This window comes from Ceratotherium simum, chromosome 9 (assembly GCF_057802395.1).
Source record: "Ceratotherium simum simum isolate JZ-2026a chromosome 9, ASM5780239v1, whole genome shotgun sequence".
In the NCBI taxonomy this organism is placed as follows: Eukaryota; Metazoa; Chordata; class Mammalia; order Perissodactyla; family Rhinocerotidae; genus Ceratotherium; species Ceratotherium simum.
This window is the reverse complement of record NC_141908.1, coordinates 49,996,478-50,014,949: the sequence shown is the minus strand read 5'-3', so window position 1 is coordinate 50,014,949 and position 18,472 is coordinate 49,996,478. Positions and strand designations below refer to the sequence as shown.

Sequence of the window (18,472 nt, the reverse complement as noted above, 5' to 3'; positions counted from 1 at the left end):
AACAAGACCACAGACCACTCAAAATAAACATTATCTTAAAGCACTTCATATTTCTGAAGTTTAGCTGGGAATTTTCAGAAAGCAACAAGGATCATGGCAGTGTTCCGCAGATCTGCACACCTGTTTCTTTCACTCCCCCTTCCAAAAAACACACACACGCTTAGCAAAGGCTTTGCATTAACTATGAGACAAGGATAGAAGAAACAGGAACTAGTTCTGCACATAAAAGGTAAAAGGAAAAGCAAACCCTTTATACTTAACTCTACCTTAAAGCAACTATTAGTTATGTCACGCTTTCATCTTTTTGGCTATGCTCACTTACATATATTACTGTCAACAGCTTTGGAAAAAAAGAAAAACATGCAAGCATTAAACATTTTAAGGACCTTTCACAAACCAAATGACAGTAGGTTTTTATTAACATATCTTACAATGTTGATTATTCCTATTTTGTAATTTCTGCTTAATTATCAAGATTGATTTAGCTTCTACAGTAATGTACTGTATTTAAATGATCATTCATACAAGATATCACACCAGTACATTTTTTTGAATAATATACACACACCACTCTAACTTGGACCTGTTATTTTTAAAAGTGGGTTTATAAATGGGACTTATAAAAGGTATGGGGGAAAAAATTAAAGTTCTAGTTTAGCAGCATGCATGTATGTATTCAAGTACAATTTTCAACCAAGTGCTTTTTTAAAATTTACTGGTGACTAATTCACCAATATCAAAATAAACACTATCAAATACCCAAATTTTAATGTTAAGGCTAATATTTTCACTTCACATCCATATGCACAACCATAAAACATTCCATTTTAAATATGTAGTAATCAAAGTCTGAATACATTATACCATGTATATATAGCATCAGAATTTCAAACTGTAGAATTATTCAAGTTCATGAATCCCGTAATGGTATTCACTAGAGATGTAAATTAGCATTTTGCTCTTCAAACACACTTACAAATGGTCTGGTATTCATAATGACCGATGCAAAAAATATGACAGGCTGAACTTATGATACAGTATTTAAAAAAGTAGCAATGTGTTGGAAAGGACAGCTATTTAGTTAAACAGAATCATTATAGCCTTTCAGAAAGTTATCTTAATATTTTGGAAACGTATAGAAAAATAGCAAGCTATTTCCATGTATTTTATTGTAGAGCGATAGGTAATTTTTTGACTTTCTGAACACATTTGAATATGTACTGTTCTGTTCTATTTTAATGCAAGGCCATCATTTAATGTCCACTTTCATATTCTGTAATGTCATTCAATAATTTTTAGAACATAGATCTGACTTTATTTTTATATTTTATCATTAGATTTTTTTAGCTTATTTTTACATGTAAAAATGTAATTTTATATAACACACCATGGAAGTCCAAAGTACCAGGAATTGCTTGATAGCACTATATATGAAATAATCACCAAATTACTGAATCATCTGGAAGAAAAATCTTGGTAGCAATATATAACATGCTTTTCTGTAATCTTCCTTCTCTACTTATAGAGTGGGTTTTAGCTCAATCATTCCCATTCTTACTGATTTAAAAACCCTACAAACATAAATTACTTTTCACAGCAGCTTCTAAGAAGAATGCAGATGCATGGCTCATTTATGAGGGTCATCACCACTGAGCCTTTTTTTTTTTCTTTTAGGATACCAAGCAGAAAGAGCAGTGATTACACTGCACAAATACAATATAGATGAACCTCTTGAGCTGATAAGAAAGTTTCAAAACTATGCTGCATTTGTGGGGAAGTCTGAGCATTTCCAATCCAATCATTTAAAAAAAAACTTAGCTGGTAATAAAAGGGGGCATGCACAGAATCAGAATCTGCCATGTGTACGTTCTTAAAACTTTTGATTTTGTAGTAAAACTTATTTGTTGCTACCTCTACTAATTCATCCAACTGAAATGGCAAATTTTGATTTTTAAGGACTCCTTCCCAAACACACATATGCCCCCCAAAATGTACTGTATTATATTAACAGCAGCTATCTATTTATTTTACAACTATTTCAATTATTTACCTGGGGAGAATATTTATGAAATTCCTGAGAATGAATTAAGTTTTCAGCAAAGCCTTAAACTTTTAACAGATTCCTCACAATAAGAAAAAATTTTAAAGTTCTACTATTAGACCAACTTTTACTATACAATATTTCACATAAATCATGTTTTACACTTTTTTCTAATTACATACAGCAAAAATCTCAAATCAACACAAGAATGGCAGAAGGAAAAGATGCATTAAGTTTAGCAGATGCAAATTAAAACATATAAATATAAAGAAGCAGTAAAATTTTAAATAAATCACACCCACTCTTAGTATCAATGAATAGTTGATATGCATTGCTGGGAGAATCATTTTTAAATGATTTTGTCAACAAGTTGTGCTTCTTATTAATTATGGACTTGAAAAAAAATGACCACTAAAGAATGATTTAATTTGTTACTTGTTATCTTCTCCAGATACTTTTTAAAAAAAATTATTATACCATTAATGTGATTACCAAGCACCTAATTTTGGAAAGGCTTTATAATATACGTTTTCTTTTTTTCCCTCAGCAAAAGCGTTAATCCTCAAATTAAGGTAAAGCTTATTGTTGATAAATTCTTAATGAAAATGATGATATAATGCAATGCTGAGGTGGTGAGTCACAGCCCATTGTAATGTGGACCCCATCTTTTATTGATGTGATCAAAAGTATGAGAAATCCACTGTTGTTCAAGAACTTTGTATCTTTCCTTACAAATGTAGAGAGGCTTGCCTCGCCTGGAATAAAAAGGAAAAAAAAGTATTAAAAATAATACAATACAATGAAGATTTCAGACACATTTCTTTTTTAATAGATTCTTTATGGCAAAAATCTCACTTAGTAATTTGGTTTATTTCATGTTCCCTTAGCATGTTGATGGGGAAAATAGCTCAAAAACTAGATATAGCTCTAAATTAATGACTGTCAGAATTTCTTAATATAAAAAATAATAATTATTACAATTACAAAGCCAGGAATGGCACACTGTTCTTACCGACCAAACTTTAATAAAACAACTGGATATACCCATGCACATCTAACCTAAGATCCCGGTCTTCCTCTCCATGAGCATCCAAATACACAGAACCCCAGAGACAGAAGCGGTGGCCTCGAATGATGATAATCACTGATGCATTGATCAAAAGGAAAATCCCTGTTCCAGCACCACAGTTCTGAGAATGCTAAAAAATTAATAACATATCAATGAACTTCATAATCAAATAGACTTTATAAGAAAATCAAGAATGCTTTAGTTAAATGTCTTCTAAATAATACAGAAATATTTTTTAAATGTTTAATAAGATTTTCTCTAAGTTAAACTTATAATCTCATTCCTAACACTTTATTAATAATACATTAGGAGGAATCTGGGTAAGGATTATCTGAGAAAGCAATTAAGAGCCAACCCAAACCTAATTCAGAGGCTAGCATAGCATCTATAACAGCATATCTGACTGCTGTTGCATAGCACAACATTTAAAAGTATGCACCATCAAAGGGCAGTGGAGTAGGGAGAGGAACTGGAATTGCAATTAAGAAAGGTTTTACTCACTCAAACCCTCAGGTGTGTTTTTTTTTACCCTTCTGGATTCAAAAGAACAACAACGAAAAACCACGAACCAAATTCTTATACGTATTGTGTATTTAATTCAAAGAGCAGTCAAATTTGAAGAGCTCGCTTGACCATATATATCACATTTCCATGTGATATGAAATTCGAGTTTTCATAAATCTTTTATTATATATTATTGCTTACCAATACACATTCACAGTAACTTTGTTGCTTGCAGCAAAGTCCTTTCAGGCATACGAAAGTACCACAAACAAGGCAAACGGCAGGATCTTTAGGAACCTTGGTGCAGACACTACAGGTTTTTCTGTGGTAGTACTGAAAAATGGTGTTATAATTCTCAGGCAACTGTAGTAGGTGTGGTAATTTCCATCTTGACTCTGGGATAAGCAAGGCCTAAAATATTATCCAAAAATATTCATTAGTCCTATGTATTTAAGTCACTAACACAAAATACTTATTTTTTATTTTATTTTATTTTATTTTTTTGTGAGGAAGATCGGCCCTGAGCTAACATCTGCCAATCCTCCTCTTTTTTTTCCTGCAGAGGAAGACTGGCCCTGGGCTAACATCCATGCCCATCCTCCTCTACTTCATATGGGACGCCGCCACAGCATGGCTTGACAAGCGGTGCGTTGATGCCCGTCCGGGATCTGAACCAGCGAACCCTGGGCCACCGCAGCGGAACGCGTGCACTTAACTGCTTGTGCCACCAGGCTGGCCCTTAAATACTTATTTTTTAAAAGACCTTTTTTTAAAGAAGGAAAAAAATCTGTCTACAAGAATTTGGCTTATTTTCTTTATTAACACTCTTCTCATTTCCATTTTGCAAATGACTAAAATAGTATTTCAACAATTTCTATTCTCCAGTTTAACGTAGTTTCCAATTACTATATGACGCAAGTTTTTAGATTAAGCATCCCCAAAGTTGTTATTACTTTAAAAGAAAAATATTAAATATGACTAAGCATGCATGAAAAATATATCTAGATGTACTTGTTTCTAAATATGCTTAATGTAAAATTTTAAACAGTTACATATTTTTAAAAACCAAGTTTTGACCTTTCTCAGATAAATAATTCATTGGCTTTTTCTTTAGGAAAGGTCATAGTTATAACTCATTAGTTCTATTTCAATACTTAATAATCTAGAGTCTCCTTCCTAGAAGATATAAAATCTTCTTATACCTCAAGCTAAAATCTTTTGTATCCATAAGTGCTGGGGCTACAACTCTTTTCATAAATTTTCTGTTGTAAGTATGAAAAAAAATACCAAATTAGTTAAATTTCCCTGCAGGGTATATTTTATTCATTATTTGCAGCTGTATAAAAATACTGGTAATAGCACTAATTTTTTTCTAGATGCTACTCCATTAACGTTTCGTTTTGTTTTGTTTGTTTTTGGTTTTTGTTTTTTTGCTGAGGAAGATTCGCCCTGAGCTAACATATGTGCCAATCTTCCTCTATTTTGTATGTCGTTGGTGCCACAGCATGGCCGCTGACAAGTGGTGTAGGTCTGTGCCCAGAAACCGAACCCAGGCTGCTGAAGCAGAGCACACTGGACTTAACCACTAGGCCATGGTGCCAGACCTAACATTTAAAATAGATAAAACATAGTATGAATCTATTATTTTAAGAAATTATATAGATGGCAGGCAACTTATATGGCGATCATCTCAAATTACCTACAGCCATAATCCAACTAAGTCAATGCAGTAACTAAGTAGCTAGCTTGGTGTTTATCAATAGCAAGGATAAGGACAATATATGGACTTACAATATGCTATTTGCCAGTACTCAGGGTCCAACCCTGGACTCCAAAGATTGCATATTCTGTAATGGAGTGATTATACTGGAACCCTTCCATCAGTGGAAGGAACAACAATTTATCCTCACTGAACTTGATACTTATCTAGATTAGATTGTAAATTACCCAGTAGCCCATGCCACATGGCCTCTAATCAAAGAATTTTCTTCATAAAGAAAGATATAAGGCAATAGGTAGATGTCTACGGAATTAACTGATCTTAACATATACTCAATCATCTGAAAAAAATTACTGGTCTTTTAAATGATAAACTACTTTGCTGATTTTTAGATGGCACCAGCTAGAAGAAAACACCTATAGAATGAAGTATATGCTCCTACTGAAAGAGGTATATGGTCTAAACAAGCAACCTGTATATACGGGTGATCGTTCTCTCAGCTGCAATGTACAGGTTCAGGAACCAGGGGGTGGAAAGTGGTTGTGGCCTGTCTCATGATTACACCTAAGAATTGTCTTTAATTTTGATTTCCTTGCTATTCTGGATTCTTCTGTGGTTTTAGTACCATCTGAAGGAAGCTGTATACTATCCTCCATCAGGGAATATAATAATAGTTCTGCTGAATTAGAAACTAAATGTTATCTGATCATTCTGGGTTCCCCACACCACTAGGAGAAGAAAGGGAATGGCTTACAGCATTGTTTGGAGGGACTGATCTTGACTATTGAGAGGAATAGAAATATTGCTATACAATTGGTAGCAGTATGTTTGGAACTCAGAGACTCTCCCCTCTCATCCCCCCACCATGTCCCAAGCTTAAAAGTTAAAAATGTAACACAAAACTACTACAGCCTTATATAAGCAAGACAGCACCAATCACCAGAAGCTGAGACCTCTCAGAACAAAGTCTGGGTCACATCCTTGGTCAAACAATTCCAATCAGTTGAGATGCTAGTTAAAGAAGGCAAAAGAAGAAGTCATATTTGACCATTATAGTAGCTATAGCTTTATAAAATTTTCTTGCTTGCTGTGGCACACATTTTTCATTCTCTTTCCCCTCCTTTCATTGAATTCAGGGTGAGTAGGTGCTAATTAAAATTTTCCAGGCCATTAGGGTATGAGTACAACAAATCACAGAAGGAATGCACATCTCCCAGAACTTTTGGATTCAGGGAGGCCCAGTGATATAACTATTGGATGTGACTTCAGGTTGCATATTTGGGAAAGTGGTGGATGCATCTGTGGTTGTAAGTGGGATGTTTACATCATTCCAAGCAAGGGAAGGAGTGAAACTCTATGAATGAGAAGAAGGATGTCTATGTGTCAGGAAGGTAAGACGTGAAGGTAGTGGGCCACCAGTGTTTGTTTCAATTTGTCTAGCATCCTTATCTATCTTTTTGTATTAACAGCATTACAAGTCCTTTTGGAAAATAACCTCTTTTCCTGCTTCATACAGGTCTGATGGGGGTGCCCCATCAGAGGATCCTGCCCATCACAAGGGTGTACATATGATGCAAATTAGGCTAATCAAATTCTATCTCCCAGGAATCTGAATCTTGAACACACAGATGGAAGGAAGGAAAGCGACTGAGGCGTAAGTCATTCACTGGTAGCACTTCAGAGAAAACAGATCAGAGAGTTGCAACCCAACTGTATATTTGCAACCAAAGAACTTTTACTGATACAAAAAATTAGAAGAAGTAAATCAAGCTGTTTTTCAAAGGTACTACTGTTGGACCATTCAGTTTGAATCACTATCTTGCTAAGTCTCTCTATTCAAATTTAAAATTCCTGGTAAAGAAAATCTGATTGACCTAGGGTCTGAGGCAGGGTTAAATACAGAACAGAGTGGAGCAGGGATGGGAGGAATGTAGGTCAGATTGAGGGTGCACTCAAATAACTGGTAAAAATTCTGCATAAATAGAAATAAATGTCTACTCTTCTGACTCTAAAACAAATAATTATTACTCAATTTTACAAAAAGATGAAATATTTTTAAATGATAAATTCTTATTTTCCATTAATGTCCACACCAATAATCATTCATCTAAAATATAGGCTTGCTCTTACACTATCAAATTAGTTAATTTTTATCTATTGCTTAACCCATGGCTCATATGAAGACAAAAAATTTTAACTATGTTCATCACTTTTTCTCCTGTCCCAGTTCTACAATTATACCCATCTCCTACTCCAAGTCATTCCTCATAGGTTTTCAGACACCAAAATATAACTTCAGATTCTAGCTAAAATCTGTGAATAAAGAAATTACTAGACAGGAAAAAGATTTTTAGACATGATACACAAGGTTCAAATCTTGAATTTCCTTTTCCTTTAAGGAAAAAAAAGGTATAAAATGAGATATCTTTTTAAGGATTTCAACAAAAAATGGAAATGAACAAAAGCAGAGACATTTATTATTTATGCTTACCTTGACTTATTATTCACTTCAATGTTTTAAAAATTAAGTCTAGTCTGACATCTCCATCTGAAATACTAATTTTTTATTGTCCTTTTGATGTTAATATTAAAATTCTCATTTTCCCTGAAACTTAGCTCCCCTTTCATCAGTTCTATTTCTGCCAATGACATCATCCTACCACTTAATTGTTCCACAAATATTTATTAGGTGACTAGCCTATATCAGGCACTTTCTAGGAACTAGGGATTTGAGGATAAATAAGAAACAATTTTTGCTTTGTGGAGCCCCCATTCCAACATATTAAACAAACAAAAGTGATAAACATGGCAACAGTTTAACACAATAGCAAAAATACTGTCATACAGCACAACAGAGGGAGGGGGTATAGGAAGACAGACTATCAGACAAAGCTTTATAGAGGAGGTAACATTTATCTTGGCAGCCTTGACGGGTGATTAATTCAACAGCAGAAAGGTAGGAAGGTTGCTTTAGATAAAAGTAACAGCAATAGGCAAAAGCACAGACATTTGAAAACATAAAGCCCACATTCTTTTGTGGGTTGAGCAAGGTGGTGGCAGAGGAGTGGTACAGAATGAGGTTAGAAAGGCAAGCAAGTTAGTGAAAATCCTTGAATGCCACACAAGGAGTCCCTATCTTCCTCCGTAGGCAATGGGACATCATCAATGGTGTTTAAGCAGGAGCAGGTTCCTATCAGAACTATGTATGCTAGTTATTACTCTTCTAATGATTTGAGTTCAAGATCTTAAAAGTTATGTTTAGCTGATCACCAAGTCCTATATATTTTTCTCAAATGTCTCTTTCATTGGTTACATTCTGTGTAATTCCCACTATCAGAACAATAGTCCAGATTTTCTTCACCACCTAAATAATGTCTGGCTTCCCTCTTTCCTTACTTCAATTTATCTGTTAAAAAGTCACTAGAATTACCTCTCTAGGGCCGGCCCTGTGGCTTAGCAGTTAAGTGCGCGCACTCCGCTACTGGTGGCCCGGGTTCGGATCCCAGGCGTGCACCGCTGCACCGCTGCTCTGGCCATGCTGAGGCTGCGTCCCACAGACAGCAACTAGAAGGATGTGCAACTATGACATACAACTATCTACCAGGGCTTTGGGGGAAAAAAAAAAAGGAGGATTGGCAATAGATGTTAGCTCAGAGCCGGTCTTCCTTAGCAAAAAGAGGAGGATTGGCATGGATGTTAGCTCAGGGCTGATCTTCCTCACAAAAAAAAAAAAAAAAAAGAATTACCTCTCTAAAACACTACTTTCATCATATTATTCCATTTCTCAAAACCTGTAGTTCTAGCTATAGAAGAAAGTCTGAGCACCAAACCATGGCATCCATAGCCACCCACCACTGACCCCACTCAACCTTTCCAATTCACTCAACTCCAGCACAAAACATTTTACCAGCTGAGCTGGCAGATTAGGCCCAGCAAATTTTAAAGTTAAGAGACATGACCTTTTAGATCTGCTAGTCCAAATCTTTGATTTTTATGTGACAGTTCTCTTTCCAATAAGCTTACAAGTTCCTTGTCTATTTTAAAATTCCTTCGTATCTTGCAAGTCTAGTACTGCGATTATTTAAGGTATTCAGTAAAAACCTGATGACCTAAAACAAACCAAAAGTAACATACTTAGGTTTGTTAACTGAAATATTTCTGCTTTTATACTCATATACAAATATTATACGTTAAATCATTTTTTTAATATAACTACTTTAATAAATGCTGCCAAGAACAGATGGCCTGAAATTTTAAGTTCTTCATTATTCTCTCATCTGTTAGCATACTACCACTATGGCAAGTGAATACTACTCTTCTACATACCTTTCCTTGTTCTGCATGTCGTTCAGTAAATGAATTTATCTCGAAACACCACTGAGATATAATATCAAATGCTGGAACTGGCCAATCCAGGCAGGAGGCACTGATGAATGGATGTTCTGTTTGGTAAAATGTTGGCAGAAGTCCCAGGCAGCTCGAAAGAACTGAAAATTCTTCTTCTTCCTTTTAGACATGAAATAGAAAATTCTCAAGACATCTCATCAAGAACATTTCCCATTATGGATATTTTAAGTGTTGTTCTCATCAATTACTTCTAGACAGTAAGAAAACTTTCTTAACTGAGTCAACTAAAGAAAAGTGAAAGGAATAAGAAAAGCAAATAAGAGTGAAAAACGTTCTCAGCTGTTATATCCAAATATCCCCATATTATTTCTCTTTGAAATTTAACTCCCAAGTGCCATAGCATCCGCCTCCTTTATACATTTACTTTTTAAATAGTGTCGTCCCATATCTGATGAACACAGTCTATAGAACATAGCTACTCTATGAAAGTGAATGTTAATTTGGGGCAAAAGGAAAGCTTTGGTTAAAAAGACATAGGCTGTCAGCGTAGATGAAAAACAATAGTAGAAACATGGAATTCACAAGAGGCAGTGCTAAATAACTTGTGCAGACCCTCAAGGAGAGTGAACAAAGTCAGTTTTAAAAAAGAGAGTGGAGTTTTTAAAAACTTGAGTGATCTAAGTGCCAGCCAATCCGAAGCTCTACTCAGTTATAAAAGAACCAGGAAGATCAGTGATCCAAGGACTCATATCCAAAAAGTTGATTTTTAAAGGAGTTTGTTAGTCTTATAAACACCAAAATATACCCCCAATCCCTCTTGATTTAACTGAAACAATCATTTAGGAGGCTAGTATGTCTACTTTCCCCTGTCCACTGGATCAATTCCATCCTTCAAATTCCAGCTTCCCTGACCCCACTTAATAAGACCTTAGACTACGTAGGTCAATTCAGGTAAAATTAATCCTTCCATACCTTGTAAACACTTCTGTTCTTGCATTTACATTTTCTATTAATTACTTTAAAAATAAGCCAGCCTTTCCTTTTAAGACTGTGGGAGTAGCCCTAGGGAGTAGGAGCTCTGTCCTCCTAGCGCTTGGCACATAGTAGACATTCAACAAACATCTGCTTGCAAAACTGTTCTAATTAGGTAGACTAAGTAAAAACTCTGAAATATGCTACAACGACGAAATAAAGATGAAAAAGCAAAGTGATATACAGGCTGAAAAAGATGTTAATTTAAAAATCTCTAGAAATGAAGGGCCACAAATCCCCCATTTATATAGCTACATAAAGAAGGCACTTTCAAAAGCAACTTTATTGAGGTATAATTTACATATCATAAAATTCATCCACTTTAAATGTGGTTTAATGAATTTTGGTAAATGTACAGTCATGCAACCATTGCTATAATAAAATTTTAGAACAATTCCATCCCCTCACCAAATTCCCTTGTGCCCCAATGCAATCAATCCCAACCCCTTCTCCTGGCCCCAAGCAACCACTGATCTGCTTTCTGCCATTATAGTTTTGGATTTTTAAAAAATTTCATATGAATGGAATCACACAGTAGGTAGTCTTTTGAGCCTGGCTTCTTTTGCTTAGCATAATATTTTGAGATTCATTCATATTATTGTGTCTATCAGTAGCCCATTCCTTTTTATTGCTGAGTAGTATTCCACTGCATGGATATTCCACATTTGTTCATGTATTCACTTGTTGATGGACTTCTGGTTTGTTTCCAGTTTTTGACTACTACAAATTAGGCTTTTATAAACATTCATCTAAAATTCTTTATATGGACATGTGTTTTCATTTCTTTCAGTACATACCTAGGAGTAGAACTGTTGGGCAGTACAGTAAGTGTATGCTTAACTTTTTAAAGAAACTGCCAAACTGTTTCCAAATTTGACTATACTACTTGTTTTCCCACCAGCAATGAATGAGAGTTCCAGATACTCCAAATCCTCACCAATACTTCTGACGTTAATTTGTACTCCTGTAATCACAATGATGTTGAACACCTTTCATGTACTTGTTGTTCAATCATATATATACTCTTACGTGAAGTGCTTGTTCAGATTTTTTGCCCAACTTGTGTTAGATTTCTTGTTTTCTTATTATTGAGTTATAACAGTTCTTGATGTGTTTTTTATACATGTCCTTTCTCAACATATTTTTTAAATTGAGATATAATTTGTACACCATAAAATTCACCATTTTAAAGTATACAATTTAGTGAGTTTTAGTATATTCACAAAATTGTGCAACTGTCACCACTATCTAATTCCAGAATATTTTCATCACCCTATTGTAAATAGAATTACTTCCTTAATTTCATTTTCAGATTGCCCACTGCTAGGGCACAGAAATACAATTAATTTTGTTGTACATTTATCATGTATCCTACAACTTTGCTGAACTTGTTTATTAGCTCTAATAGTTCTTTTGGAGATTCCATACGATTTTCCACATATAAGATCATCTAATTTGCAAAGAGACTGTTTTTTTCCAATTTAGATGCCTTTTATTTCTTTTTCTTGCCTAACTGCTCTTTCTAGAACCTCCAATACATTGCTGAAAAGGACTGATGAGGGCAGACATCCTTGTCTTGTTCCTGATCCAAGGGGGCAAGTTTTTTATCTTTCACTATTAAGTCTGAAGTTAGCTATGGGTTCTTTATACGTGCCCTTTATTAGGTTGAGGAAATTCTCTTCTATTCCTTGTTTTTCTTAGTGTTTTTCCCAGGAAAGGGTATTGGATTTTGTCAAATACTTTTTTGTTGACTATTGAAATAGTCATATGCTTTTAAAAAACTATTCTACTAATATGGTGAATTACATTAATTGGTTTCTCTGTTGTAGAACAAATTGTACATTCCTAGGATAAACCCATTTGGTCACGGTACATTATCCTTTGTATCGTTAATATTTTGTTAAGGCTTTTGTTTCTATGTTCATGAGAGATACAGATTTGTATTTTTCTTTTCTCATGATGCCTAGTTTGGGCACCAGCGTAAAACTGGCCTCATAAAATGAGTTTGGAGTGTTCTTTCTTTCTCTGTTTTCTGAAAGAGTTTGTATAGTATTGATACAATTTCTTCCTTAAATTTTTCATAGAATTCACCGTTATCTTTGTTGGTATAAAGTTGTTGACTTTTCTTTTCTGGAAGGATAAAATCATAGAAGTTTAATAACTAAATCAATTTTCTTACTTGATATAGATCTATTCAAGATCTTCTGTTTCTTCTTGAGTTAGTTTTAGTAATTTGTATCTTTCAAGGAATTTGTCCATTTCATCTACATTTTCAAATATGTTGGCAAATGTTATTCATAATCTTCTCTTATGGTTCTGTAGGGATGTTTCCTCCTGCATGCCTGATATTGGTAATATCTACCTTCTCTCTTTTTTTTCTCATCAATCTAGTGAGGAGTCCAGCTCTTGTTTAAAAGCCTATGTGTGATTTTTCAGGCCTAACTATAGGCAATTGCCAAGGTTTTATTTTGCAGGCCTCATGGATGAAAACTGCCTTCCTATACCAGCGTGGGTACACAACCAATGCATTGCAATCTCTGAAGGTATTTGCAATCAAGGTCTCAGGTCCCTCTGGCCAGTCACGCTCTTCAACATATTTACATTCCTAGCCCTGATGCCTTTATTCCTATGCTTTTTTATCTGAGGCCTTTGGCAGGAGTCTCTTCAGTGCCTCTGTCGAGGCCACATTGTGGAGGGAAGAAGGGGAAACCTTGAAGACGCTTTGCCCCACTCTGACTCAGTACCCAGTACCTTTCCACTCTTATCTTTCCTCCCTCACCGCCTCTCTACCTCAGAGTCCATAAAACTGTCAGAACTTTTTGTTTGGGGCTCCCTCAATAGACTGCCACATCTGCACTGATCCACCTGATCCTCGACCAACGTGCCATTTCATTCCATGAGTATAAATGGAACAGGGGAATTGGTGTGTTCTCTGGTTTTAGCCTCTAGCTTATACCATCATCAGTAAGTGATTAAAGGCTTAATTCTTTCATTTTTGGCTTGTTGCTTTAATCAGCTACTCCAACATCTAGCAGCTCAGTTCTCTCTTCTAGCTCAGCTGAGCTCCTGACATTTAGGTTTATCCATTTTATTGATCTTGGCAAAGAATCAGATTTTGGATTCACTGATTTTCTCGACTGTTTCTGCATTATTTCTTCATTGATTTCTGCTCTGGGTTTTGTAATTTCCCTTCTTTTACTTGCTTTGGGTCTAATTTACTCTATTTCTAGCTTCAAAAAGTAGAAATTTAGATAAATGATTCGAGATCTTTCTTCTATTTAAACATAAGCATTTGAAGATATATCTCTCCAAGAACTACTTTAGCTGCATCCCACAATTTTGCTACTTTGTGTTTTCATTTTCACTCAGTTTAAATAATTTCTAATTTCCTTGTGATTTCTGCTTTGACACACAAGTTATTGAGAAGTATGTTGCTTAATTCCCACACATTTGGGGATTTTCATATTTCTTTCTGTTATTGATTTCTAATTTAATTCTGTGTGGCCAAAAGATATATATGATTTCAATTCTTTTAACTGTATTGATACTAGTTTTATGGCTTGGCATATGGTATATTCTGGTGAACGTTCCATGTGCACTTGTAAAAAATACGCATTCTGCTATTGTTTGGTGAAGTATTCTGTAGATGTCAATTATATCAAGTTGATTGATAGTATTGTTCAGGTCTCATTTATCCTAGTCGATTTTCTGTCGACTTAATTTATTAACTACTAAGAAAGAACAGTGAAGGGCCGGCCCCGTGGCTTAGCGGTTAAGTGCGCGCACTCCGCTGCTGGCGGCCTGGGTTCGGATCCTGGGCGCGCACCCACGCACCGCTTCTCCGGCCATGCTGAGGCCGTGTCCCACATACAGCAACTAGAAGGATGTGCAGCTATGACATACAACTATCTACTGGGGCTTTGGGGGGGGGGAAATAAATAAATAAAATCTTTAAAAAAAAAAAGAAAGAACAGTGAAGTCTCCAGCTATAATTGTGGATTTGTCTATTTCTTCTTTCAATTCTGTCAATTTCTGCTTTATGTAATTTGCGGTTTTGTTCTTTTGTGCATATATATTTATAACTGTTATATCTTCTTGCTCTATTGAGAGAGGGCATTTATTTTCTAATGTAAGGCACAAAAATAACTTGAAAAGATGGGAGCTACTAATGGTAAAAAAAATAGCAATATTTTTTCATTTTCTTTATGATAAATCCAACACTGGATAAAAATTAACAGAGATCTACATAAATGCATTTTTTTCCTGGATTCATAGGCTATTTCAAGATTACTTGGCCTCTGTTATGAAGCAGATATTGACTCCAAATGTGGGTCACTAAAATGAGGAACCTAACTGAGGAAAATTTTATATGAAAGAATTAAAAAATGAAAGAAAACTTTCTCATTCCTATCATCTGACTTGGACAAAACAGACAAGAGTGACAGATTACTCTAAACAAAGAAAAACTCATGAGATACTTTTTTTAAGGGATAGTAAATTGTTTTTCTAATTGTTTTCATGTTCTAACTATTTTCAAAAGAAGTATTATGTAACAAGTAGGTCATAGTAAAGAAAATAAAACGGCTCCTAAATATGGAAACCGCTCAACTTTAGGATAAATGCAAATCAAAACTACATTGAGATATATTTTACCTAGACAAAAGATCTAGAGGCAAAGATCAAATAGTTTGATAACACACTAAGTAGACACAGTATAAGGAAACTCTGATACATTACTAGTGTTAATATAATTGGTATAACTTCAACGAAGAGCAGTTTGATAATAACCATCAAAACTACAAATGTATGTAAGCGCTGACACAGCAAACCTCCTCTAAAAATTTATCCTACAAATACAATCAAAAACTTGCAAAATAACTTGCACGGACTATTATTTATTGTGGTATCATATGCAAATAGGAAAGGACTAGGAAAAAACCAAATGTTTATTAACAGGGGACTGATTAAATACCTCCTGGTACATCATACAATGAAATATTCCAAACCTGTAAAAATGAGGAAGATCTTCATGTATTGAAAATAAAATGATCAAGATACCCTAAAGTGAAAAAATGCAAGCTGCAGAACAATATGTAAACAAGGGGCTAAAGAAAAAAAAAAAAACACACCCCTACACACAATTTTTTGTACTTGCATAAAATATCTCTGGAATAATACAGAGGAAACTGATAGCACCTGATAGCAATTGAGTGGCTACGGAAAGGGGTAGAATAGATTTTTTTCATAGAATATTTTTCTGTACTTTTTGCATCTTGAAAAATGGAAACACATTACCTATTCAAAAAATACGTACATTTTTTTCGTAAACTTAATTATTGCAGTAATATATTTACACTATTTAAAAACTAGAAAGTATGAAAAGATATCATTTAAAAAAAAGTGTTTCCATCATCCTTGTTCCCAAATCTCGCCAAATCTCAAACTCACTACCAAATCTCAAACTGACTACCCCAACTCCTAGGTAAGAACTCATCATAGTTTTTAATGTATATTTCCAGAGTATCTTATATATATATACACACACACACACATATATATACACACACACACACATATATATACACACACACAAGCAAGTATGAATACCATTATTTCTCCCCCATCTGCATTTAATATAAGCGCACCTTACCTTTGGTTACTTGATGTATTTTTTAGATTTTTCCATATTAGCACATAGAAAACTTTCTATTCTTTCCTTTTCTGCAGAGTATTCCATTGTATGAATAAACCACAATTTATTTAACCAGTTTCCCATTGATGGATACTTGAGATATTTTCAGTTTTTTGCTATTCCACTATGTCTATTCAGCTATCAATAAATCAATCACCATATTAATTATACTACAAGAAATGTCTACATATGGAGTATTTACAGTTATACTGGGATCAAAGAAAGTACAATATGCAATATTACAGTGGTTTTTACAGACTTAATACTAAAAGAAAATTACCTGTACTCTTCAAAAAATGTTTTGTGTAGCAAGCAGCAGCATAGCTCAGATGTTAATAGTGCAGATTTGGCATCTAGACTAAATGTGTTCAAATCCTGGCTGTTTTACTTACTAGCTGTGAATCTTGAGGATGTCATTTATCTCTCTGTGCCTGTTCCCTCGTCTGTAAAGTGAATGTTATAGCAGCTACCTCATAGTTGTTGTGAAGCTTAAATGAATTTAAATGCAGAGCACTTAAAACAGTGCTTAGCATGCAGTCAGCGTACAATAAATGCTGGCTATCATTATTATTATTTGTAGGGAAACTATTTTGGACAGATAGAAGAAAAAAAAAAAAGAATTAAAAGAGATATATTCGAGCAGTGGTTTTCAACTTTGGAGGGCAGGTGGATAATGATAGTTCCCTATAAGAATGTGATAACTATTTTCTTCCAAGAAAAATACACATACACAAACATTTTACAAATAATGCTACAGAATTCAAAAATTACCTGAAGTCCCTCTGTTAAGAATTCCAGAGTTAAAGGACAATAAGAAAGGATGCATTTAAGTAGGAGAAAAGATGAGAGAATCATATAGGTTACTATAATTAGCCCTAATATGATAGTAGAAATAGTGTTAGACTAAGACATTTACCTGAATTAGGAAGGTCTAATAGATTACTGTGGAGAGCAGGCTTGATGTATCAGAACATGTACTAGGTTACCATTCTTGATGATTTCCCATGCTTAACAAAATATTTGATTAAAAAATATATTGTTAAACTCAAGAGTCTCCTGGATTAGAAATAATCACTGAATTTATTAGCAAGGTAGCTAACTGTAGAAGATTAATGTTCAAAAATTCCAATCAGATTTCCACATTTCACCAACAACATATTAGAAAATATAAAATTTTAAACAATTCCATTTATAATAAAAACAAAAAGTCATGCACAGGAAATATTAGAAGCATTCTCTTTGGGGTAGGGCACCAAAAAAGGATGCTATTCCTTCCATTGCTCAACACAGTACTGGAAATGCATTAAGACAACAACAGAGTAATAAAGATTTGAAGGGAAGGGACAATATTGTCATTATTTTCAGATGATACGATAAGAATTACATAGAATACCTAAAAGAATCAACAGGCAAACTATTAGAATAAGAGAGTTCAGAAAGTGGCCAGTCATAAGAACACACAAAAATCAATAGTATTATTCTATATCAGCAAGAAGTGATCAGAGAATGTTAGAGAAAATATCATTTAAATATAAACTAAAGCCATAAATCCTCTAGAATTAGCTTTATAAATAATGCTCCAGACTTGAAGATGACAATTTAAAAACTATGAAAAGTATTAAAAGAAGACCTGAATAAATGGACATACAAACTACGTTCAATGCCTTAAAACTGTAAATTCAAAGCAATTCTCATCTAGCATCTTGTAGGATTTTGGAAAAAAATTTACAAATTGATTATAAAATTTATATATAAGAATAAAGGTCTATATAAAAGTAACCATAAAAAAATAGAAAAAAAGAAGTTAGCAAAAAGAAGTTAGAAGAAAAAAAAGAAGAGACACTCATCGTACCAGATATAAAGTCTATAATAACCCATAGTAATTAAAATAGCCTGCTACCAGTACCGGAGAATATAGCTCAACAGTGTACAATAAAAAATCCAGAAACATAGAAACTCGTTAGCAATAAAAGTCAGTAAGAAAAAGATTATTTTATAAATAGATTATTCTGTAAATAGTGTCAGGAAAACTGTCTGATCAGATGGAGAAAAAATTAGATCTTTACT

At 34.2% G+C, this 18,472-nt stretch overlaps 1 protein-coding gene across 4 annotated transcripts in view; it reads right to left on the bottom strand.

Annotated features, from left to right (window-relative positions):
• Window positions 1–401: 401 nt before the first annotated feature.
• Window positions 402–18,472, bottom strand: part of UBR3 (ubiquitin protein ligase E3 component n-recognin 3) — a 240,113-nt gene continuing 222,042 nt past the window's right edge. For all 4 annotated transcript variants that reach the window (XM_014785872.2, XM_014785873.2, XM_087435378.1 and 1 more), the window contains 4 exons: window positions 9,661–9,840; window positions 3,816–4,025; window positions 3,101–3,240; window positions 402–2,796 (listed from right to left, as the gene is read on the bottom strand). In XM_014785872.2, the coding sequence (XP_014641358.2) occupies window positions 2,679–2,796; window positions 3,101–3,240; window positions 3,816–4,025; window positions 9,661–9,840 (648 nt within the window). In that variant the 3' untranslated portion in view covers window positions 402–2,678. The remainder of the gene's footprint in view (window positions 2,797–3,100; window positions 3,241–3,815; window positions 4,026–9,660; window positions 9,841–18,472) is intronic.